Source organism: Trichomycterus rosablanca, chromosome 5 (genome assembly GCF_030014385.1).
Source record: "Trichomycterus rosablanca isolate fTriRos1 chromosome 5, fTriRos1.hap1, whole genome shotgun sequence".
Classification (NCBI taxonomy): Eukaryota; Metazoa; Chordata; class Actinopteri; order Siluriformes; family Trichomycteridae; genus Trichomycterus; species Trichomycterus rosablanca.
The window spans coordinates 12,105,495-12,130,237 of record NC_085992.1 but is presented as its reverse complement, the minus strand read 5'-3'; the positions used below and the strand labels follow the sequence as shown (position 1 = coordinate 12,130,237).

At 40.5% G+C, this 24,743-nt stretch overlaps 2 protein-coding genes across 2 annotated transcripts; one reads left to right on the top strand and one right to left on the bottom strand.

Moving 5' to 3' along the window:
• The first annotated feature begins 2,376 nt into the window (after positions 1 to 2,376).
• On the top strand, positions 2,377 to 8,743 carry tmem234 (transmembrane protein 234). The gene is made up of 5 exons (XM_062994910.1): positions 2,377 to 2,439; positions 4,135 to 4,286; positions 4,484 to 4,550; positions 7,059 to 7,151; positions 7,496 to 8,743. The coding sequence occupies exons 1-5, from the start codon at positions 2,427 to 2,429 to the stop codon at positions 7,600 to 7,602; spliced, it is 432 nt and encodes a 143-aa protein (XP_062850980.1). The 5' UTR covers positions 2,377 to 2,426; the 3' UTR covers positions 7,603 to 8,743.
• A 2,029-nt stretch (positions 8,744 to 10,772) lies between these two features.
• Positions 10,773 to 22,814, bottom strand: dcdc2b (doublecortin domain containing 2B). The gene is made up of 13 exons (XM_062994909.1): positions 22,730 to 22,814; positions 21,886 to 22,084; positions 20,943 to 21,000; positions 18,335 to 18,405; positions 17,344 to 17,475; positions 17,103 to 17,249; positions 16,332 to 16,371; positions 16,172 to 16,231; positions 15,333 to 15,507; positions 14,666 to 14,772; positions 13,489 to 13,557; positions 13,206 to 13,394; positions 10,773 to 10,986 (listed from the first exon to the last, which is right to left on the bottom strand). The coding sequence occupies exons 1-13, from the start codon at positions 22,812 to 22,814 to the stop codon at positions 10,894 to 10,896; spliced, it is 1,425 nt and encodes a 474-aa protein (XP_062850979.1). The 3' UTR covers positions 10,773 to 10,893.
• Positions 22,815 to 24,743: the final 1,929 nt, after the last annotated feature.

The following is a 24,743-nucleotide window of genomic DNA, read 5'->3' as shown; positions in this document are numbered from 1 at the left end:
GGATGTAACAATGCACCACAAGACAGTTAAAAATCGATTCACATGTGTAACAATTTAAATTGGTTTACATCAATAATGAATCGATATTTACTTTAAACAGCAAAAATAATTAATGTGAGAATACTTGCTTTATTTGTATTATTCATATATTTATTTAATGTGGGATTTATTTCATTTCAGTTTTTTACACAACGAGGGAAATGTGCAGCATCAGACATCCCAAGTCTCCCGGAAGTTCCGGGAGTCTCCCGCATATACATATCGGCTCCCTGATGCCCGCAAGTCAGATAAAATCTCCTGGAGTGTAGAACGAGCGGCCAAGAGCGCACACACACACACATGATCAGGTGACACAGACTTTTTTCCCTGATCACGTATTAAATCTGTTATCTGATATACAATCTAGCGCACTGTGTAAGGAACATAAATCAATTATCTAATTCACTCTCTAGTATAGTGCACTATGTAGGAAACATAAATTCGTTATCTGATATACAATCTAGTACACTGTGTAGGGAACATAAACCAATTATCTAATTCACTATCTAGTGCACTATGTAGGGAACATAAATTCATATCTAAAATACTATCTAGTGCACTATGTAGTGAACATAAATCCGTTATCTGATATACAATTTAGTGCACGTATAGGGAACATAAATCTATTATCTTTCACACTATCTAGTGCACTATGTAGTACACATTAATGTGTTTGTGACACGAATAGTTAGCTTAGTAGCTCAGTTAGCAGCTCCTGAAGGTTCCGTTATCACTCATATCCTTTGGTGTGTGCGAGAGGTTTTTTAGCTTCTTCTTTTTTTTTTTTTTTTTTGGCTTGGGGGGTCGGGGTCGAGGTCCGGGTCTGCAGCATTGTTTTGGAAAGTTTGTACCTACCTCATTATTTAGATAAATAAAAGATAAGCACAAATACAGTATTTTTTAGGAGAAATAATAAAAGGAAACTTTGTCATAATGTCTTCAATTTAATTTTGTTTAAAAATCGGGAAAAAAATGTATCGTGAATCGCATCGCATCGTGGGTAGATTGTATCGTTACATCCCTACTGCTTTTACTCAGTGTTAGAATCTCGATGAAATCTTTTATTGAATGAGGACCAGTAACCTCGGAATTAGCAATTAAAATATAATTATTTATTTAGAAAAGAAGGAAGGAGTCTCTGAGCTCTGAAGTGATCGATCACTGCAAGTTTCTCTCTCCTGTGTATGCCACCAGATCAAGAGGAACTCTCTCGCCTCTGTGCTGAATTTTCTTTTTATAGCAGAGAGCCCCAACTTAAAATCTTCGTCTCTTTAGGTTCTGCCGAACCAGTTCAAACTAGTTTACTCTAACCAAGGCTTAGCTTTGCATACACTTCCTATTTTGCATGCTTTGTTTAGATTGTTGTTTAACACCTGACCTCAGAAAGGGGGGTCGTCACCCTACTTACATTTACATTTTCAGCATTTAGCAGACGCTTTTATCTAAAGCGACTTACACAATGAGCAATTGAGGGTTAAGGGCCTTGCTCAGGGACCCAACAGTGGCAACTTGGTGGTGGCGGGGTTTGAACCGGCAATCTTCTGTTTACTAGTCCAGTACCTTAACCACTGAGCTATCACTGGCCCTACTTGAGCCTAAACAGCTTTCATCTCTTGTTTGTGCAGTTCCATCTTCTGCTTTCTTATGCTAATGTTTTCTGTGTATGTGCAGAATGTAATGCACACAGTATGGCCTCCAGGCAATGAGTGCGTCTCTAAGGACACACAGAACGAGGTACAGAACGGGGTACATTTTATCCTAAAAACTCTAACGTCAGTCATTTTAAATTCTCAAATAGAAATAATTAAAAAATGTGTCTCGTCTGTGAGGAACTTGATGTCTCTTACCTCCTAAATTAATGCATTAGGTGGATTGTGTGCACAGTGCAGGATGTATTCCTGCCTCGCCTCCAGTGTCTCCGGGTTGCACCGGACTCACCGCGACCCTGCTCATGATAAAGCAGTTAGTAGAAGAAACAGTTTAGCTCGTGAAGTGGAACAATAATAATGACTGGAGAGCAGCAATACAGAGGAACTCGTTTTTGCTTCTCCTTTATTCACCATTGTACCATCTATTCACCATCATGTACTAACACTTGTCTTTAGTCCTGTCTTCTAATTACTTGTTTATATTAGGGATAATTAGGAATATCTTTTGTAGTTATTTATTATAGGATTTTTTGTATTTATTGTTGTATTTACACTGTTTTGTATTGTCTTGCACTTTTTGTACCGTGTTACACCGTGATCCTAGAGGAACGCTGTTTCCAATATGTACTTGTATGTAGCTGAAAAGACAATAAAACCTCTCTGACTCTGACTCTGACTTTATGTTGTCGGTGTCGCTGTGGCTTCGTTAACTATGTGGCGCAGCAAGTACAAGAAGAAATGGTTTCAGCCGGTAAGAGAACTGCTGCAGCATTTTCCATGTATTGTTTGTTTTATTTTCATTTAATTGTATTTATATTTTAATATAAAGTTTTTTATTATTATTATTTTAACCAGTTTAAGCCTCTTACCTGTGAAATGTAGAGCTTCGTACATTATTAACTTTTTTGTTTTTGACTGGAGAGTAGCTAGCATCATTAGCATTATTTCCTAAACTATATTAGAAAATAACCGATATAAAGTTAGTTTGACGTTGGACGTTTGATAACTTTATATGGGTTAGAAAATATTATACCGCTGTTGTATATTAAACGTGATTAAATCATTTACCTCACTGGGATAGTATAATACTAAAAAAGTGTAAGTATACACCGGTATTTGACAGTGCACCGAATCATTATTCAGAAGCTATTTGTGTATTAGCCGATTGAATAAAACATGTTTCCATAGTAACGGATCACACCAATAAGTGATGTGACAGGACGCGTTGTGTAGTAATTTCTAATTTACTTAAAAAATGTCTAAGGTGTAAAAGTTTATATATTGTTATTTTTACAACATATGTATACATGCAATTATTACAATTTTTGTGATTGATTAAAAAAACAGTTATAAATGTTTTTTGTCAGTCGCTGAAAGCTGTATTGTACCAATGGGCAATATGGGGGGGGATGCTAAAAATGAATGCAATACTCATTGAAACGTTTCATCTCGTATAAAATGCAAATGTTTTGTTTATTTTTTATATTACAGAAAAGTTGCAATGCAATAAAAACTAAATTGTGTAATTTGTTAATTCACTTGAACTTTTATTTGACAAAAAAATAAGACTTTCAGTGTTTTCAATGACGAACTTAATTCTTTTTGTTAAAAATAAACAAATGAAGAAATGAATGCCTGCAACACACTTAAAAATGCTAAAACAGAGGCATGTTTACCACATCACCTTTAGTTTTAATTATACCTTTTAATTGTTTGGGAATTAAAGATGCTACATGTTGCAGTACACAAGACATGAGCTGCTCAACAGTATGTGGTCGCTTATATCTAATTCTCCTCTTTATCATGCTCCATAGATTTTTAATAGGAAACAGATCTAGATTGCAGGCAGGCCAGTCAAGCATACACACTATGTTTACGAAGCCACACCGTTGTAACTCATGCAGAATGACGCCTGACATTGTCCTGATGAAATAGACATTGTCTTGATGGCAGCATAGGTTTCTCCAAAAGTCTCTGTGTTTTTTTTTTTTTTTACTTTTTGGTGTTTTTCATCTTTGGCGCATAAAATCCAAGTTTACCGCGAGCTAAAAGGTGGACTTGTCTGACCACAAAACACGTTTCCACTGTCTTTCTTTTAATATGAGAACTTTGGGCCCAGATAACTTGCAGCTTCTTCTTAGCATACCTTGCTTGCAAAGATTAAGCCGTTGGTGGATGTTCTATACTATTACTACACTTGTACAATCTTGGTCTTATTTTGCCTCTGTCCCAACTTTTTTGAAGTGTGTTGCGGGCATCACATTTACATAGTTTTTTTATTTACAAAAAACAATTAGGTTGGTCAGTAAAAATGTTTTCTTTGTACTCATTAGTTAAATAAAAGTTTAAGCAAATTACAAGTTGCATTGTCTATCCAAAAAGCTATATAACCATATTTTTAATTTAGCTGAACATAAAGTGAACTAATATGAATGTTCCTGTTTAGTGGAGGTGCTGAGTCTTTTTCTGGTCGCTGCATTATGGGGCACCACAAACCCCTTTCTGAGGAAAGGAACAGAGGGCATTGAGCGGGTTCAGGAAGGAAACAAGGTCTACCAGTTCCTGGCTGAAGTCAAGTTTTTATTTCTCAATTTCAAGGTAAAAAAGGGAAATTATTAAAAGTGAGAATGCTCAGTAAGATTCCTTATTGACTCAGGGACTGTGTTAGTATGTGGTGCCCTGTTATTGTTACATGTTTTACCCAGTTTCTGATGTACCTGTGCATAATGCCATTTAAGCACTTTGCGTGAATCACATTCCTGAATAAGGGCTTAATCATGCCATTCTCTGTGCAGTATCTGGTGCCCTTTCTGCTGAATCAGAGTGGCTCGGTGGTGTTCTACCTCACGCTTGCTTCAACAGGTCTGTCATACCTGCACTATATTCACCTAACACAGTATTGTTTCATTAATGTGCCGACCACCATCATCTACACTTACATCATGTCTGACATTAGTTTTCAATTCACTTCATCTGTAGTTCATCAGGCAAACTGCTCCTGGTACTGCCTACTGATTGATCTCTGCTTATGAGGCAGATCTGAAACACTGCAGTGAATTGGTAAAAATGGTATTTGATTTAGAGAATTTTGACAACTGGGTTCATCCTGATTAAAAAAACACTACTGTATAGAGAAAAAAACTCATGTCATATGTACAGTTATATAAACAGTAATGTTTTTGTTTTACTCTTTGTGGTTGCTTGACTTGTTTTTAAGAATTGCCAATTTAAAAAAAAGAAAAAAAAACTTTTGACCATTTTCTTTATCTTTCAAGTCTTTTTACATATACTGTATGTTGTTTCCCTTAAGAGTTCTACAATTGCCATCTTTTTTCTAGATAAGTGTAGAAATGTGTAAAACAATCAACCAACAAATATATGAATCATAAATACAGTGTATCACAAAAGTGAGTACACCCCTCACATTTCTGCAAATATTTTATTATATCTTTTCATGGGACAACACTATAGACATGAAACTTGGATATAACTTAGAGTAGTCAGTGTACAGCTTGTATAGCAGTGTAGATTTACTGTCTTCTGAAAATAACTCAACACACAGCCATTAATGTCTAAATAGCTGGCAACATAAGTGAGTACACCCCACAGTGAACATGTCCAAATTGTGCCCAAAGTGTCAATATTTTGTGTGACCACCATTATTATCCAGCACTGCCTTAACCCTCCTGGGCATGGAATTCACCAGAGCTGCACAGGTTGCTACTGGAATCCTCTTCCACTCCTCCATGATGACATCACGGAGCTGGTGGATGTTAGACACCTTGAACTCCTCCACCTTCCACTTGAGGATGCGCCACAGGTGCTCAATTGGGTTTAGTCCATCACCTTTACCTTCAGCTTCCTCAGCAAGGCAGTTGTCATCTTGGAGGTTGTGTTTGGGGTCGTTATCCTGTTGGAAAACTGCCATGAGGCCCAGTTTTCGAAGGGAGGGGATCATGCTCTGTTTCAGAATGTCACAGTACATGTTTGAATTCATGTTTCCCTCAATGAACTGCAGCTCCCCAGTGCCAGCAACACTCATGCAGCCCAAGACCATGATGCTACCACCACCATGCTTGACTGTAGGCAAGATACAGTTGTCTTGGTACTTCTCACCAGGGCGCCGCCACACATGCTGGACACCATCTGAACCAAACAAGTTTATCTTGGTCTCGTCAGACCACAGGGCATTCCAGTAATCCATGTTCTTGGACTGCTTGTCTTCAGCAAACTGTTTGCAGGCTTTCTTGTGCGTCAGCTTCCTTCTGGGATGACGACCATGCAGACCGAGTTGATGCAGTGTGCGGCGTATGGTCTGAGCACTGACAGGCTGACCTCCCACGTCTTCAACCTCTGCAGCAATGCTGGCAGCACTCATGTGTCTATTTTTTAAAGCCAACCTCTGGATATGACGCCGAACACGTGGACTCGACTTCTTTGGTCGACCCTGGCGAAGCCTGTTCCGAGTGGAACCTGTCCTGGAAAACCGCTGTGTGACCTTGGCCACCATGCTGTAGCTCAGTTTCAGGGTGTTAGCAATCTTCTTATAGCCCAGGCCATCTTTGTGGAGAGCAACAATTCTATTTCTCACATCCTCAGAGAGTTCTTTGCCATGAGGTGCCATGTTGAATATCCAGTGGCCAGTATGAGAGAATTGTACCCAAAACACCAAATTTAACAGCCCTGCTCCCCATTTACACCTGGGACCTTGACACATGACACCAGAGAGGGACAACGACACATTTGGGCACAATTTGGACATGTTCACTGTGGGGTGTACTCACTTATGTTGCCAGCTATTTAGACATTAATGGCTGTGTGTTGAGTTATTTTCAGAAGACAGTAAATCTACACTGCTATACAAGCTGTACACTGACTACTCTAAGTTATATCCAAGTTTCATGTCTATAGTGTTGTCCCATGAAAAGATATAATGAAATATGTGCAGAAATGTGAGGGGTGTACTCACTTTTGTGATACACTGTATGTTGAAAACTGAACAAAAAAAGGGAATGTATAAAAGGAGAGCACATCTATAATTAATCTTAGGAATGTAAAATCCCCAAAGCATATCATACCTCCATGCTGTTACAAAGTAACTCACTTAACCATGATAAATTTGCATTTTGCCTTGTAGTCATAGTGTAATGCACAGACTTGTTTCATACATAACTCAAGGCTTTTTACAGAATGCTAAAATACATCGAGCTCCATGTGTTTACTTGTACCTTTTTATCGTTAGCAGCTGTTAACCTACTTTTATAGGCAGTGGTGAATAATGGGTATAACAGTGCTAAAAAATGCAATAATGCATATGCTTAAATATTGTGGTTTATGTGGTTGCACAAATTTGGATTCTTCTGGTTGCAGAACTCTCCTTGGCTGTGCCGATGGTGAACTCACTCAGCTTTGTGTTCACCATGTTTACTGGGAAACTGCTCGGAGAAGAGTTTGGAGGAAAAAGTGGGTTTGATTTTTGTATGTTATTGCCTGATATCATCATCTGTCTGTATTTCTAAAAGCTTGCTCAGCATTTTATTTCATCATTTGTCTTTTTCAATGTAGCTTTATTTGCATGACGCTAATTTTATTATCGCCAAGGAATGAATCTTATTTAATCTTTTATAATAATAATGTAAGAACCACAATAATTAAAATGCAGAAACTGATTCTACAGGGTAGTAGAATATAAATGTATTTACCCACTTCTTTTAGGCTGTAATATTCTGCTAGTTATTGATCTGCTACAGCAGTATAATGACTCCTACCTTTAATAACAGCTTTCTTAATTATTTCTCCTCTCACAGGTGCTGTTTTGGGGATGGTGCTCACTATGGTCGGTGTGACACTGTGTGTGATCAGTTCTATCTCAGAAGCTGACAGTGCAGTACTACAAAACGCAACTCAAGTGTAGTGTTCACCACCCAAATTATATCTACTTGGTTGTGGTGATCCCTGTCTGATTGATGGGGTATTGAGTGCTGATATGGTGTCCATAGAAACACATGGACAGGAGTTAAAGGACACCTTAAAGGTGCATTTATAAGTGCGTTTGTTTACGTACAGGGTAGGTTGACCTTAAAAGCAATTATTTGCAGGGTAATTTATTTTCACTACTTGCTTTATCTTGGTCAGGGTCACTGTGGGCTTGGCAACATTACAGGGCAAGACACCCATTTTTTACTCTCTTTCTCCTACACAAAAAAAGCAAAGGAAGAACTTCGCAAAGCTGGAGAAAACTGGATCTGAGATTTACTTGTGTTCAGTTATCAGAGAAAGAACTCGCATGTAAATATGAGACTGCATTTTCACTGAATGATCCTCCACATCCTAGTTTATCCTTGATTTTATGTCCTTAAGGGAGATATTAAAGTTTAAGGACTGGTCATTTTAAAGCATTAAGTGTGATCAAGTTTCTCATTCTAATGTTTTACTTGAAGGTCTGGTTATAATAGGTAACAAATTTGTATATGCAATTATTGCTAATAATTTACCCTTGCATTGGTGGTGGTGCCGATATGTCGGAAACGTGTGTAAGATACTACAGTATGAATCTACATGCTTTACATATCTGGCCTCAACTACGTCCCAACACTAGAATTTACTGGAAACTTGTCCAAGTGCTTCTGCCAACCACTTTTTCGTCTGCACCCTAAATCACATAGAAAATGTGTGAGCAGATAAAACAATATCAGAAATTACAAACTGTTACCAACACCAGCATCAATATACAGATGAATACAAATAATCATTAATAATTTATCAACTGTAGTTTATAAATCTAATTTAGTTTATTGTTAGTAGCTATTTATAACTGCACAATCATGAAAAAGAAAACGTCACAATAGTGTAGAATCATTACATTTACAGTGTGTACGTTTGACGTAGTATCAGATCAACATCAGTGGTTCATATTGAATCTATTAATGGCTCAAGAAGTTGTCAGAGATTTTCCCCAATATAAAACAATATAATCTCACTAACCTTCTCAAAAGTGCACCTGTCAAAGTTTTATTATTTATACTATTGCAAATAAACTGATTTGTTATGACTCATCAATGTATGTGAATTATAATTTTAAGAAAGCTGCATCTGATAAACAGAGCCGGAGCTTGTGTACATTTCTTATTATAGTCACATTATAGACATGCATCCTTTCTTCCAACCATTTAACACTTCACATAAGCAGGGTTTACTGTCAGCAGTCACTCAACTCGAGTTTCATTCTTTATGAAGTTAAAATGACCACAGTAATGTGTTTTGTGAGTGGGCTCAGAATCAGTGCAGCAGATCAAGATCACGCTAATAGAGACATCACATTCTAGTTCCACTTTTTCTCAGGCTCAAATAAGTTTTATAATAATGGGGCTCTGAAATGTGTTTTTAACTGATCAGGAGGCAATACTATTGCATTGTTCCACACATTCACTCACCCCGAGGGATCATTAAGAGCAGCCAATTCATTTTTTATTGGAGGTGGAAGGAGGTAAATGGAGAAACCCCTTACAGGCAGTGACTGGAGGTGAGGATTGAACCAAAATTGCCAGGAACCTGATGCTGTGTGGCACCCACACTACTTGCTGCATCCCAATGCCCTTCTCACCCAAATCTTTTTTTTTAATCCATGCTCAGATAGGTTCAACCAAATAGTTAATACCTTCAAGGTGTAGAAATGAACTGCTTAAAAACACTTCCAAAAATATTTGGACCCCTGACCATTAGCTTGTTGGATAGCCTATTTTAAAAACAAATGCTAATAAATAAAGTGGTTTTATGTAATCTTTTCAGCTATATCAACAGCCACTCTTCTGCCAAGACTTTGAAGTATGTCTGTGGGAATTTGTGCCCATTCAGTCAAAATCCATTTGGATGGCTGGGCACTGATGCTGGTGAAGAAAGCCGAATTGATTTGAAGCTGTTCAGTAGGGCTGAGGTCTGGGCTCTGTGCAGAGCACTGGAGTTTTTTCCTTACTAGGATGCCACCAAATCCAAACTAACCGAGTCTTCCAAATTACACAATCTTACATGATCTGAAACCTGAAATTGACTGCCAGCCCTAAAATGCTGCCCCTGCCACCTAAACAGCACAACCAGTCAGTTTCCAGCTCCCAGCCATGATCAGCTTGTGGCATCACTGACACTGGTGAAGTACTGTACTATAGGGTGAACATGTTTCTGTTGCACTACTCATGCCCTATTAAACAACTAGAGTTCTGGAATTTTGTCAATGCAATTTATCAATACATACACTAAAATAACATTGTCTTTTTCTCATTTTTAATGAGACTTGTTTGAATATCACTGCTTATAATATTTCGTACTAAAAAGTAGTGTTCTATAAGTCTATAAGTTTCAGTAGTGGCACCAGTCAGGTCAGCCACTTTACAGACCCGATTTGGATAGTGAGAAGGCAGGATGGGGAGGGATGTGCTTCTACTGTTTGGACACCTACTGTCTAGACAAGGCGCCTGCACAAGAGACGATTGGGAAAACAAAGCCAGCTACTCCTTACATGTTGAAGAATGTGTGTACTCAACTGTGGCTCTTCTTTGCCAGTGTGTGTGACAGGGAGTCAGATGTGACTAATTTTAACAGAAAAAATGTGAAATGTGTTTTGTTTTTAGTGGAGGCTTTATTGTTTCCTGGTAGCTGTATGATGAGGCAGCACCAGTTCCAATGGGAGGAAATGAACTGAGAAGATAAAGCATTTTTGGGAAATAAGAAATGTTTCCCCCTCAAAGGAATTGTATTGTTTGCCGGCTACAGTGACTGTGTAACTCAAGGGCAAACCTGTAAAATAGAAGTCTGTTTTGGCTGAAGGTATCACAGCTGATAAAGTCAGTCCTATGGACCTGGGTTTGATTCTTCATTGTAAGCACTGTCTGTAAAAACCTTTACATGTCCCCCCACCTTTTAAAACAAGCAAATGTTGGACTGGCTGCTCCGAATTGCCCCTAGGTATGAGTAAGCGAGTGAATTTGTACGCATTTAGTGTCCTGTAATGTATTGGCACCTATCCAGGGTCTTAGTTTCATCTTCATAATGAATTCTATAATTCAATAAGCTTTACTGGCATATGATCACTTTCAGTTACAGTATTGTAACTGATCATTTTATTATCATTGTAGCTCAAGGGCAAAACTAAAAGAGAAAGAAAAGATACACACATTTCTCAAATAAAAGGAAATGTATGTGAATTTACAGGTTACTCTCCCTGTTCCAGGGGCGATGAGGTGTGATGAGGACTCCGAGTCTCACCGACATGGTTCAAAGGTTCAGCTTCATGGGAACTTTCATCCTAAAGTGCACCAATACACAAACACAGTCAGTGCAAAATACACACAACACAACATGTACAAATGTACCTTCCACAGAGGACTTCAGTTGCAGTTTGTGAGCCATGGTAAGATCAGGCCCAGGTTCTTCCCAAATATTCCTAAAATTCCCATAAGACAGTACATCCAATTATTGAGTTAAGTTGTATATAAAACTCTGTGGCAGTTCCTAACCTCACAAATGTGCTTTTTTTGCCCAATTTTCCTCCCAATCTAGTCATATCCAATCAACCGATTACATTATTCCTCTCTACTGATGCTGATCTCCACCCTGGTTGAGGAAAGCCGAGACACCAGCCACCTCCACCTGTGTGCAGTAGCCGACTGCATCTTTTCACCTGCACGAGGCGAATTCATATGCGGATCAGCTTTGTGTACGGAGAGCCACACCCTGATCCCCATTATCCCCAGTCTTTGTGCAGACGGCATCAATCAGCCAGCAGAGGTCGTACTTGCATCAGTTATGAGGTCTCGTCCGGGACAACAGCCAATCATTGTTCGTGTAGGTGCCCAGCCTGCCGGATGGCAGAGCTGAGTTTCAAACCGACAAAACCTCTGGTGTGCTGGCATGTTTTACCCACAGATGCGCTTTTGACTGAGTGGGCATAACTCCCCACAGACAGTGGCGGAGCCAGACAATTTCCATAGGGGTGGCCAGACTGAGACCATTGCTCACACAGGGGTGGCACAGAAACTGATACCTTTTTTTATGTGGTCACTCACTCATTTACCTATACAGGCAGTAAGTGCCATGTAGAATTACATCACGAAGAATAATAAGCTTTTTTTCTCTCTTCATTTTCCCTGACAAGTGAAAAACCAGAATATAGCCTATAACCTTAACATTATGAGGAAGAATTTCAAAGCTATTCCTTTGCAATACATTATCATTTGGCTGCCAACTTGTGTGTAATGATGAGACTCATTTGAACCCCAGAACATGCTAGTGTGAATGCATGGAAAACAAATTTAAATTTTCTTTCAACAATATGATACAGACTGACCAACACTATTAAGCCAAATCAGCATTGAAAATAGTCTTTACTTTTAACAGCCTTCTACAATGCTGGAGCTTCTTAAAACGGAATATATTCTTTTAAATAGAAGTGTTATTTAACTGCTATTAAATTGTTTTCAAACAAAATCCGCCCAATTAGGCGGATAACCGCCCAATCTGGCAACACTGGAACGCGCAGAGCCCGGTTGCGCCTTTATTCGTAGCTCGCCACAAATACTACTAAATAGTACTAGTAGCACTATGTAGTACTGCTTCTGTAATTGTGTTGGTGGTTGACATTTATGTCGTGTATTACTGCACGGTTTTGGGGGAGAACTACTTCTTTGAGGTGCGCTGCGTCCCTGTGAGAACACCTGCGTGCAGAAATGCTTCCGCAAAAAAAGTTGCCGGCAAAGCGGTGATGGGGGGGCCGGAGGGGTGGCCGAAGATTCATTTATGGTGGCCATGGCCACCACTGGCCACCCCCTGGCTCCGCCCCTGCCCACAGACACATGAGGAAAGCCTTTCAAGATGAGTGAAGGCTGGTATAGAGGCAGGGGCTGGTGGGACAAAGGTATATTTATACCCATAGTTTTGGAACATTATGTCCCACAACCTCATGGTCAGATGTCCACATACTTTTGGCCATGTAGTGTAGCTCCGGCTGTGCAGAGCGCTAGTGAACGTTTTTGAGAACTGGCCTGTGTTTAATCTAAGAGACAAATCGTCCCATTTATAAATGCATTAAAAACTACAAAGGGTTTAATCTTTGCCCTGTGTCTTGAATATATTTTATTACTTAAGGCTAAATACTTCATCTACGCTCAAGGGTGTTAAAAAGTATTTACCCTTTTTAATTACATGTTTTCATATTTCAGAATGAATGGTTTCAGATTATTAAACACAACATAATTTAATGTTTTATGGTTTTCTGTGCATACTTTGTGCTACTGGCCTGGTCAGGCACTAAACAGACACAATTGGTTTAAAATTAGTGTCTGAGGGAGGGAAGTTCAGACAGGGTTATTCTTCAATTCTGCTGTAACGGTGACCCCTGCTGTCTGGCCGGCACAAGTATTGGAAAAACATATGGGGCATAGGTTATTACTTCAGCAGTAGGTCTGTCATTTGATCTCTTTATTTATTTATTTATTTATTTTTTGGATGATGCAGTCATGGGCTCACTTGATCATCTCTTTCATGTTCCAAACTCTCGCTAAATATGTCCACGTCCTGTGTTTCTGTCTCTCTGGTAGGGGACGCGTTTTGTCTTGGTAACGTCTCATCATCAGACACTCTGTCGTCCTTCACACCATGACCTCTGTCGCTAGGAGACAGACTGGATGAGGCCATGTGCTCATCAGGCTCTTCAGTCTAAGAGAGATGAGAGGAGAGACAAGTCAGCATTGTCCATAATGAAAATGTGCTAATTACAACATCACACACACACACACACACACAAACACACCTGGAGCATGTGATTAGTCCCTGGTTGGCTCTCATTAAATTCCTCATCCTGTACAATTTCAGCAACTCTCTGCAAATAATAAAGGGTAAACGACAGCAATGTGTAATCACTACATTTAATCAATATACTTTCATGAACTAAAATAAGAATCTGAATCATTTGTTCATCTATGCACATTTATGTCACTGAAATTCAAATCTAAATCAGAATCACTTTATTAAGCAGGTACATTTATGAGTATTTGTAAGTACAGAATATCTCTCTTAACAGACCTTTTGGACAAAAAGGATTGTATTATGTCTGGCAAAAAGCAATTACAGCATTTAATAATCAGAACATTAATGCATGTGATTGTCAAAATCATGTGATGGTGTGAGGATGCACCATTAGGAAAAAAAATATAAATTTCACTTCCTAAATCATTTAATTTTTTTATTTTGCCACCTTTATCTCCAAAATTTCCAATTCCAGATTGTGTTGCCGCTTGTACAACACCCAGTGTGATCAAGGAGACCCGGTCCAATCTGCAGGCGCTCCTTTTCACCTGGCAGTGTTGGGTTCAAACACAGAGCCATATCGCATACAGAAAGCCGCTCTAAGCTACATGTGGATGAGGAGCATAAGCTCCTAAAATGAGTCTGATTAAAATCCCATCTGCCAGTGTGTTTAATTGAAACAGTGGTTTAATGCACAAGCCCAACTCTGCTGAAATCTAAGTTCAAATCTCTGCTTTCCTATTACCCAGCCAGGCATCTACATAATGCCTTGTGTCTGAAGAAAGGTGTGGTCAAACAGGTTTGTCATTGCTGGACAGGGCACCTGCAGTGATGAACGTTTAATCAACGATAGCAGTGAGTGACTCTCGGTACGTGAGACTGCTCTCTAGCAGGTAAAAAGAAGTGGACGGTGACTGTGGGCGTGTCAAAAGGAGCTGCGGCTCTGCTTGGTCAGGGTGGGCATCTGCAGCGACTCGAGAATGTCGGGAGGAAAAGAAGTAAAAAAAATAAGATGAAGACTAAAAAACTAGTGTTAAGTGTTTAAGAAGAAAATACTTTTTCACTACTATAACTTTATTTATATATTATATTATGAAAATAATTTATATTGGTTTTGTATTAATATTGAATGAAGAACAGGAAAGAAGATAAAGGAGAATGAATGCAGAATGAAGGAGTACCTGGTCTATGGGGAGTTCCACAGCCGTGGTTTCATCCTCTGCCACCTCCTCAGCTCCTCGTACCTCATCTCTCCTCCTCCCTACAGCCTTAAACACACTGGGCTGACCTGTAAGAGATACAAATGTTCTCAGCTCTACAGAAACAGAAAAATGCTGGAGAAACTGAGAATGATTAGTGATGCATCTGAATATTGATGAGAAGGTCATCCCTGGACTCTCAGTGTGTAATGCATGTTACTCTCTATGTTCTCAGAGGCGCTGTAAAGTAAATTGAATAATTTCGGCTTCATAATCTAATAATGTCAGCAATCAATAAACTGACTTTTAGTGAGAGTGAAATGTTTTTTAAAGAAAGGGTCCATTGTTTCTGTTACTGAACATGCTTTTACTGAGAAGGAAAGTTACAAGACATTGCCCATGCTAAAGTGATTACAGGATTTTTTTCCTTTTCTATTTTTAGCATTTTCGCAATTTGTATTTTTCCAATGCTGACCAAGCTTAGCTATGAACATACCAAATATTGTCAGGCAAAATTACATCAACGTATTAATGTCAACAACTTATAACTTATAGAATTATAAAATAAGATAAAATTCCATGTTTTGAAGGAAACCAGTTTAGCAATCCCATTTGTGGACACATTTGTCTGTACCCTGCATGTTCTTACCTGTGGCTCTGTTTATTGTTCTATGCGTGGATCTGTGTTTGCGCACCCGGACAGGTTTAGCGTAAAATACGGATTTATCCTCCGTCTCGTTTCTTCTTCTTTGCAAGGGCCGAGAAAGATTCACTTCTTCTGTCACATCCTCGTCTCCTGTCGACTTTACCCGCCTTCCGTCTCTCTGAAAAGCATATTAAAGTTCCAAATTATAGCACCTGATTGAATGCAACCATGTTGGAATTTTATAACAATGAGCAATTACATTTTTTCCTGTACTTCTAACAGCTACACCCCTGATAGTACACCTAAACCCAGTGCTGATTGCTACAGAGATGGTTTATTGTTCTTTGGGAGGAAAACAGCTTTTGAACTCCCCTGTCTTTTTTATTACAGTTTGGCATTTTCTCTTACGTATTAACATCACCAAATCCCTCCTACTGTTAGGGAGTAGTAGACACTGCAGTTAGGCAGAAGCCAACACTATAGTTAGGGTGTAGGAGACACTATGGTTAATGTGGGAACAGACACTATGTTTAGAGGGTAGCAAACAATATGGTTAGTGTGTAGGAGACACTATGGTTAAGGTGGGAACAGACACTATGTCTAGAGGGTAGCAAACAATATGGTTAGGGTGTAGGAGACACTATGGTTAAGGTGGGAACAGACACTTTGGTTAGGGGGTAACAGGCACTATGTTTAAAGAGTATCAGATACTACGGTTAGGGGGTAACAGGCACTGTGGTAAGTTGGTAGCAGGCACTTCGGTTAGGTGGTAGCAGACACTGAAGAGAGGAGGTAGCACATACAACGGTTAGGGGATAGCACACTCTATGACTGTATTCTACCTCTGGTGTGTCCAAGAGAGCAGAGTCACTGTGGCTGTCTTGTGGAAATATTTTCCTGTTCTGAGATACATGAACATGTACAAAATGAAAATTAAGATCCACTTTAGCTGTCTATATATTAAAACAATTTCTCAGTCATTTCTCAGTGCTCATGCTTTACCTCGGATCTCCTGTGCACACCCCGATCTGCAACATAATGCCTAAAGAAAAGGAAAAAATCTATTATTATACAGTGGTTGCTTATTTCTTTATTTCTTATTATTTCTTATTTATTTATTTATTATTGGCTGTGCTGCATTTTAGTCACAGAATAGGTTCAGCTCATTAAACCTGTATCACGTTATCCCACCCTTCCTGATTTGATACCTGTTTGCAACACCTAAATACTTTTTATAATTTGTTTGATCTTTTATATCACTTAATCCCAGCAAGTCGTCTAAACACAGCAGGGCATGCCCAAAATCTCCACCACAACGTTTGGGCATTGACAAAATGTTCTGGCCACATCTAGAGCCTTCTGATGAGGATTTATAACCCCTTTCAGACCTCTAAAATATTTTTTTAATTCTATTTATGGATTTTAAAACTTTTTCCTCCCAATCTAGTTGTATCTAATTACTTAGCTGTATCTCTTTGATATGATGCTGCAGACGCCAACTCTGACAGAGTCATGCACTGATCTACATTATTCACCATCTCTGTGCAGGTGCCATCGATCAGCCAGCAGAGGCCGCAAATTGCAGCAGCAATGAGGAATCCATTCAACCCTCCCACCCTAAGACACAGCCAATCATGTCTGTGCAGTAGTGGGCTAGAGTGCCAGACCATTGTGCCCCTAAAATCCCCCCTGAAATACTTTTTTTATCAGCTCTTCTGGAGGTGACTGCTTGACTGTATGTAGAACATGATGCACCAGCATCCTCTTCCTCACCTGTCTGCACTGCCTGCTGCTGCTTTTTTCAGCAGCAACTCCACATACGGTAGCTTCTTAAATCTCTCAGCACCAACGGCTACATAATACTGGGCGCTCTCTAGCTCCTCCACCGATGTCACCGTCACTCCGTCCAGCGTGCACAGCCTGGTGGAGCAAAAGATTGTTAAAGCAAACAAAGTTTGCATAGTTTGGTCCACTTATGTGAGTCAGATTCGGTTTGGTAATTGGCTACGTTTACCTACGAACAGCGCCGTTACGCAGCATGGCTTTCTCTGACACCAGGCTGAGAATTTGCTCCAGGCTTTTTAACATGCTGCGAGGAATGATGAAGCGCATGGCAGGACTGAGGACATCACCGTTCCTGAAAACACTACAACACATGTGAGTAGGTTTCAGGCCTGATACTGGATTACTTTTTCCCTATTACAAATCCCATGCGTCTGGCATCCACACACAGGCCGAGAAGCATCTCAGACTAGCATCTGCCTCCCGCAACAGATGCAAAGTTGTGGCTGCTTCCTTACTCCAGCCAGTGGTGGATTCTAACATAGAGCCACACTACAGACAGTCACACTATACCATATGTGTTCCCCCACTGCTCGTCCAACACATTGACTAGACAGCAGAAGTTGCAGTTGCAGCAGAAAACCCTATCTGACCTTATCTCAGATAGACAAAGCTTATTTTGTCTGTTTAGCACTCCAGAGCTCAGTCACATGATTGCTTTCTTATGAAGTTTATGAGTCACAATATGCAGTACAGACAATATTGGTTTTGTTTTTGCATACAAACTGAATAATCAAATGCTTTTGGCTGCTTCTATTAGGGGTCACCACAGCGGATTATTCATCATATTTTATTCAGCTCAGTTTTAATCCTATCTGTTTATCTGGGCCTAGAACTAGCACTAAGGGTGCACTGATAGGTGTTTCCCACAATGGCTAGGTTTAGGTTGTGAGCCCAACGTGGGATTTAAACCTCTAGCTCTTTGTGTTACGCCACACCCGCTCACTCCTGCATTACAGTGGATTAAAGCAAACATTGGATTTCAAAATATCTAAATTTTATACCAGTAACTGTGTTATTCAGTGCATGTATACTGCTAATCTTTTTATCTCTTGCCAAATGCCCAGATTTACTCATCATAAATCATAAGTAATAAGCAGCAATTGAAATCAGAGAATCATTACACCCGCGGTGTTTGTGTATGGTTGAGCTGTGTTACTCACTGTATTATGCAGGGCAGAGTCACAACCTTCCTCCACTTTGCTGAAACATTGGGTCTGGCAAATCCTCTAATCTGTTGATACAAAACAAAAGGGTGATAACCAGGCCAATCCTGGGATCTTACGGATCAAGAGACACAGACAAAAGTGTCTGGCCCGGCATTCACACCCCAAAACACACACTGCTATCACATGTACGTGTAGATCAATCACCAGTGCACAGAACACTGTCATGAGGCTTTGTTGCTGCTGTCTCTGCTGATCGCTGTGGTAGAAACACAACACCTTTTTCTGACTCTCATGCTAATTAAATAAAATCACATGGCTAGTGAGTGTCTACACCAGTGGTACTCTGATGCGGCCACATGCTGCCATTTGATTTCTGTATATACAGTGTATCACAAAAGTGAGTACACCCCTCACATTTCTGCAGATATTTAAGTATATCTTTTCATGGGACAACACTGACAAAATGACACTTTGACACAATGAAAAGTAGTCTGTGTGCAGCTTATATAACAGTGTAAATGTATCCTTCTCTCAAAATAACTCAATATACAGCCATTAATGTCTAAACCACCGGCAACAAAAGTGAGTACACCCCTTCGTGAAAGTTCCTGAAGTGTCAATATTTTGTGTGGCCACCATTATTTCCCAGAACTGCCTTAACTCTCCTGGGCATGGAGTTTACCAGAGCTTCACAGGTTGCCACTGGAATGCTTTTCCACTCCTCCATGACGACATCACAGAGCTGGCGGATATTCGAGACTTTCCGCTCCTCCACCTTCCGCTTGAGGATGCCCCAAAGATGTTCTATTGGGTTTAGGTCTGGAGACATGCTTGGCCAGTCCATCACCTTTACCCTCAGCCTCTTCAATAAAGCAGTGGTCGTCTTAGAGGTGTGTTTGGGGTCATTATCATGCTGGAACACTGCCCTGCGACCCAGTTTCCGGAGGGAGGGGATCATGCTCTGCTTCAGTATTTCACAGTACATATTGGAGTTCATGTGTCCCTCAATGAAATGTAACTCCCCAACACCTGCTGCACTCATGCAGCCCCAGACCATGGCATTCCCACCACCATGCTTGACTGTAGAATAGGACTGAGAATAGTCCAACAACCAAAAATATCCAGTGAACAGCGCCCCATGGGCAGCGTCCTGTGACCACTGATGAAGGTCTAGAAGATGACCAACTCAAACAGCAGCAATAGATGAGCGATCGTCTCTGACTTTACATCTACAAGGTGGACCAACTAGGTAGGGTGGACAGTGAGTGGACACAGTATTTAAAAACTCCAGCAGCGCTGCTGTGTCTGATCCACTCATACCAGCACAACACACACTAACACACCACCACCATGTCAGTGTCACTGCAGTGCTGAAAATGATTCACCACCTAAATAATACCTGCTCTGTGATGGCCATGGGAGAGTCCTGACCATTAAAGAACAGGGTAAAAGCAGGTAAAAAAGCATGCAGAGAAACAGATGAACTACAGTCAGTAATTGTAGAACTACAAAGTGCTTCTATATGGTAAGTGGAGCTGATAAAATGGACAGTGAGTGTAGAAACAAGGAGGTGGTTTTAATGTTATGGCTGATCAGTGTGTGTATTTGTGTGTGTGTGTGTGTGTGTGTGTGTGTTTAACAGACAATGAACAACATTGGTAAAGACAATATTGGGCAAGGAATGTCTGAGTCATTGAGCAACATGGCAACACAATCACAATATTATCTTCTGTCCATACCTTGCATTCCTACCTAAACACCTAATCAACTCTATCAACTCATCAACATCAGCGTGTTAATACTCAGAACAATAAGGCAATCTGTCCTCCACACACACACACATTCTCAGCAGCCACAGCAACACAATAACAAATAAAAACCCATGCGAGACAATATATTTATAATAATATTCTACTGCACTGGCCCACCACCACTGAGATCTCCAGCTCTCAAGTTGGAATCTCAGTTCTTTATCAACCAACCAGTCACCTACACAGACATGATTGGATATGTCTGAGGGTAGACAGGCTGAAGCGATTCCTTATGCTGTTACAATAGAGACCCCTGCTGGCCGCTCAAAGGCGTTGCACAAAGATGGTGAATAACGGAGATTCTCTACTCTACGTACACTATACTGATCCCTGTGTGAACCTGGTTTGGCAGGTGAAGAGAAGCAGTTGGCTACTACACATGAGTAAGTGGGAAAACGGCCCTCTTCAGTCAATATATGGGTTTGCTTCAGTTAGACATGCTGTTATAATACCAAAGCATGTCTAACAAGCTCATGATCAGGTGTCCAAAAACTCAGCGGTGCTATCAGCTTGTCAGGTGTGTACACAGACATAATTGGCTATGACTGAGAGTGAGTGGACAAACATTCTAGCCATTGGGAGGTGCACTTGTAAGTGCCCTCTCAGTGCCAGTCCCAAGCCCGGATACGCCAGATGCCCTTCCTGACACAACCGTCCCTGCTTAATCAGAGCTTGGGACAGGCACTGAGAGCACACACTCCCAATGGCTAGAATGTTTGGCTTTTTTTTTTTAAGTGTGTAATAATGACCTAACTAAAATAAAATGTAAGTTCAATGCAGAACACCCTCACCTGTGAAGCTTCACCAGTTCTGGTCAGTGGAGATCTCTTCAAGCCCAAACTTGTATAACTAGGAGAGGGTAGAAAAGTACAGAAATGAATAAGCCTCCTCAGAAAGTTTTCTCACATTGGTGCACAAGTGTTTGGAAAAAAATGCCCCTTTTACAGCCTGGTTTCTGGGACTCCTAACTACTTGTTTGCATGAACCCAGACTGGTGTAGGAGTGACTGAGCAGACCCTCCTGCTCTTTACTTTATCACCGAAAACACATTCAGGGAATAATAGAAAGTAGTAAAGGCAGAACAACCTGCTGGGCAGTGCTGGCACATATTTGGCAACCCGAGAAAGATGGGACCGAAACCAGATTATTTATTTATGATCAAACGGGCATCAGGGTAGTTGTGGATTGTAAATACGTCCGAACTTTTAGAGCTCTGAGCAATCAATCGAAAGGTTGTGGGTTCGAATCCAGTGTAAAGCAAAGCTCCTCACGCGTTTGGCTCCAGGGGCGCTATACAGTGGGCGGCCCTCGCATGCATTTTTTCATTATTTTAGAAGCTACACCTACCCTACAGAAAAACTTTGTGGGTATACAATAACTGACTGTAGCCCATTTGTTGCTCTGTACACTTTGTCACGTCTCCGTACCCCATTTATCAATTAAAACCAACCCCCATTACATGGGATGTTATTTGGGTCCTGGAGCTCTTAGCACTGCAATGATACTAACATGTTAGTGACGTGGTATTGTTGTTATGCTATGAGTGTAACAGGTGCAGCAGTGTTGTTAGGATTTTAAACATAAAGCCCAAGTGTCCTGTGATCCAAAAGCTTCTACTGATGAAAGACTAGACAAAGACTAACATTTATGACACCTGCATATAAGCATCAATTTAAAAATCCCAATAACACTGCTGCACCAGCTACACTGTTTACTTTGGTTCCTCATACTCACTCAATCTTCTTGAACTTCTCAAACCCGGCAGCCACGTACTGCGCCCCCTGTTCAATGTGATCCAGATCGGGCACTCGGTGACCGTGGCGGGGCGTGTAGAGGGTACGGACGGCCAGCGGTGCACCTATGCTGACAGTGACGTCATTCAGGAAAGCCTCCATGGTGAGGACCTGCCTTTGGTTCACAATGAACCTCCTTCCTGAATCAGAGAGTCAAATAGGAGTCATGTACACTGATTCATTTACCACTCTCATACTGTGCTACATCTTCAGCAAATTTACTGCATTTCAGACAATTTAACTATTGTGGATTTTTCAAAAATTAGACTTCATTTAACTTTGTGGCGTGATAATTATGACTAGCTATGTCTGGTGACTTCTCTGTGCCCATATTAACAGGGCTAGTTTGACTGCAATTGTTGAAAAATGATCAGAAAAGAAAAGCCAAGCATCCACATCATGCTCATTTGTTCTGGGGATCAGACACATACAAAAACTGTCTGATATGAATTAGAAGCAGCTGGAACATGGGTGACACCGTCCACAATCGAGCAATCTTTATATTGCTATAGGCTTTGAGGTTGCCATGCAAGAAAGTAACCCCTGTTCCAGCTTTTTCTTTGTCCATGTGATCAGCAACACACTTCAGTCCAGCTTTGTAGAGCGGATTTTAGAGCAGAGTTTAACTATGTGCACATCATTCTCTTAGCCAGTGATGATGTAAAGCTGGCTTGACTGTGAACATTGTTACATGGCACTCACATAAATGCACTAACATACAGATTTAGTCAATAAAGATGAGCCTAAAACCACTTAAGTATTTCTTTAATGTGATTAGAACTGACCTGAGAAGAAAGGATCTCCATTTTTGTACACCACCACACTCTTTACAGGAGGTAACAGTGTGTTCACAGTGGTGGAGGCCATCATCTCTGACCCAGGCAAGCAGAATTTCTGACTGTAACACACTACAAGCACAGACTACAGTCACACCAAAAGATTTGAGTTTTTAGATCAATGTACACATGACTATATTGTACACACACACACACAGACAGAAGATCTGATCACCTCTTACCAGCTGTGTCTAAAATCAGTGATGCCTTCTATGTTGTGGCAAATATCCCTCGTTCCTTATGTGTTCTCCACTTCTGACCAGCTTAAGTGTTTAGCGTCTACCACACACACACTGAAGTGTTTCTGGTTGCTATGGCAGCATTGCCAGCGATCACTGGCAACAACAAAAGAGAAAGACAAGCGGGAGAGCCGTACAGAAATACAATAGGTTTAGGAGACATAAATCTTATGACCTTCTCTCACCTCCCACCTCAGTCCAAGCTACAGAGAATGTGCATTTCCTAAAAACAAATACAGCACAAATATAGGTTCTTCCCATGGACCACACACACACACACACACACACACACACACACACACACACACACACACACACACACACACAACATACAGTTAAAAGTTACTTGAAAGGGACATATACAAGGAAATGCCTTTAGATAGTCATAAACCCACATATGGGTCTGCCATGCATTAGAAGTTGCTGAAACATACAGTAGGTGACAGTGTGTACAGTCAAGCAAGCCTAATTTCACCATGGGCTCAGAGTCTGATATGCAACATAGAAGCCCTCTGCTCCCACTTTGCTAAGGTGACCATTTTGGTTTTCTTTCTGTCACGACAAGACTAAGCCTGCTTGACTGTAAACAGTGTCATTCTTTTTTCAGCAGCTTATTATTCATGGCAGACTTGTTTTAAATGCTGAAATCATTATTCATTTTTAATACATTTCATTATCTTTCCTGCTCCTGGTCAGGGTCACAGCAGGTCTGGGTCCCCTGGGAAACACTGGGCACAGGGCTGGAATACACAGGACAGGTGCCGATCTAGAGCAAGGCGTCGGGCATATGTACCCACCACCAGACTTAGCCGATCATGTCTTTTCATGGGGGGCAGTGATAGCTCAGTGGTTAAGGTACTGGACTAGTAATCAAAAGGTTGCCGGTTCGAGCCTCACCACCACCAAGTTGCCACTGTTGGGCCCCTGAGCAAGGCCCTTAACCCTCAATTGCTCAAAATTGTGTTCAGTCATAATTGTAAGCCGCTTTGGATAAAAGCGTCTGCTAAATGCCGAAAATGTAAATGTAAATGTAAATGTTTTTAGATGCCTGGATTGCCAATATCGCCACTGTAATTCAAACCCAGGTCTCAGTGGTGTTGGGCTAGCACAACAGACCGCTGGTCACCTAAGCTATCTCAGCAAACACTGATGTGTTAATACATGTTAGTACATACAAGTAGACACTTGCACAGGCTTAATCTATATATACAAAAGTGTTTGGACACCCATTGCTAATAGGTGTATCGATCTAAACCCTGGGTATCAATATACAATTGCCCCCCTGTAACAGCCTCCACTTTTTTTGGGATGTCTTTCTATTAGATGAATTGTGCCAGTTTAGTCAAATGAGCTTTTGTGGAGTCAGGCACTGAACAAGGCCTGGCTCATGATCACCATTTACAATTCATCCCAGGGGTGCTGAATAAGTTTGAGGTCAGACCTTTGTGCAGGTCACAAAAGTTCCTCCACACCAAACTTGTTAAATCTTGTCAATATAGACCTTGCTTTGTTCATATGCACACAGTAATAATAGAAGAGAAAAGGTTCTTGCCTAAACTGTTGCCACAATGATGAAAGCATGAAAGTTGTTTTAAATAATAGATTTTTTTTTTTGGGTGTGGCTGGAACAACTGATCTCAACAAATAAAGTAAAGGTTCAGATTCCAGCATGTACACTGTCTCCAGAAGGAAGTACATATAAGGAAAAAGAGCCCCAAGAAATG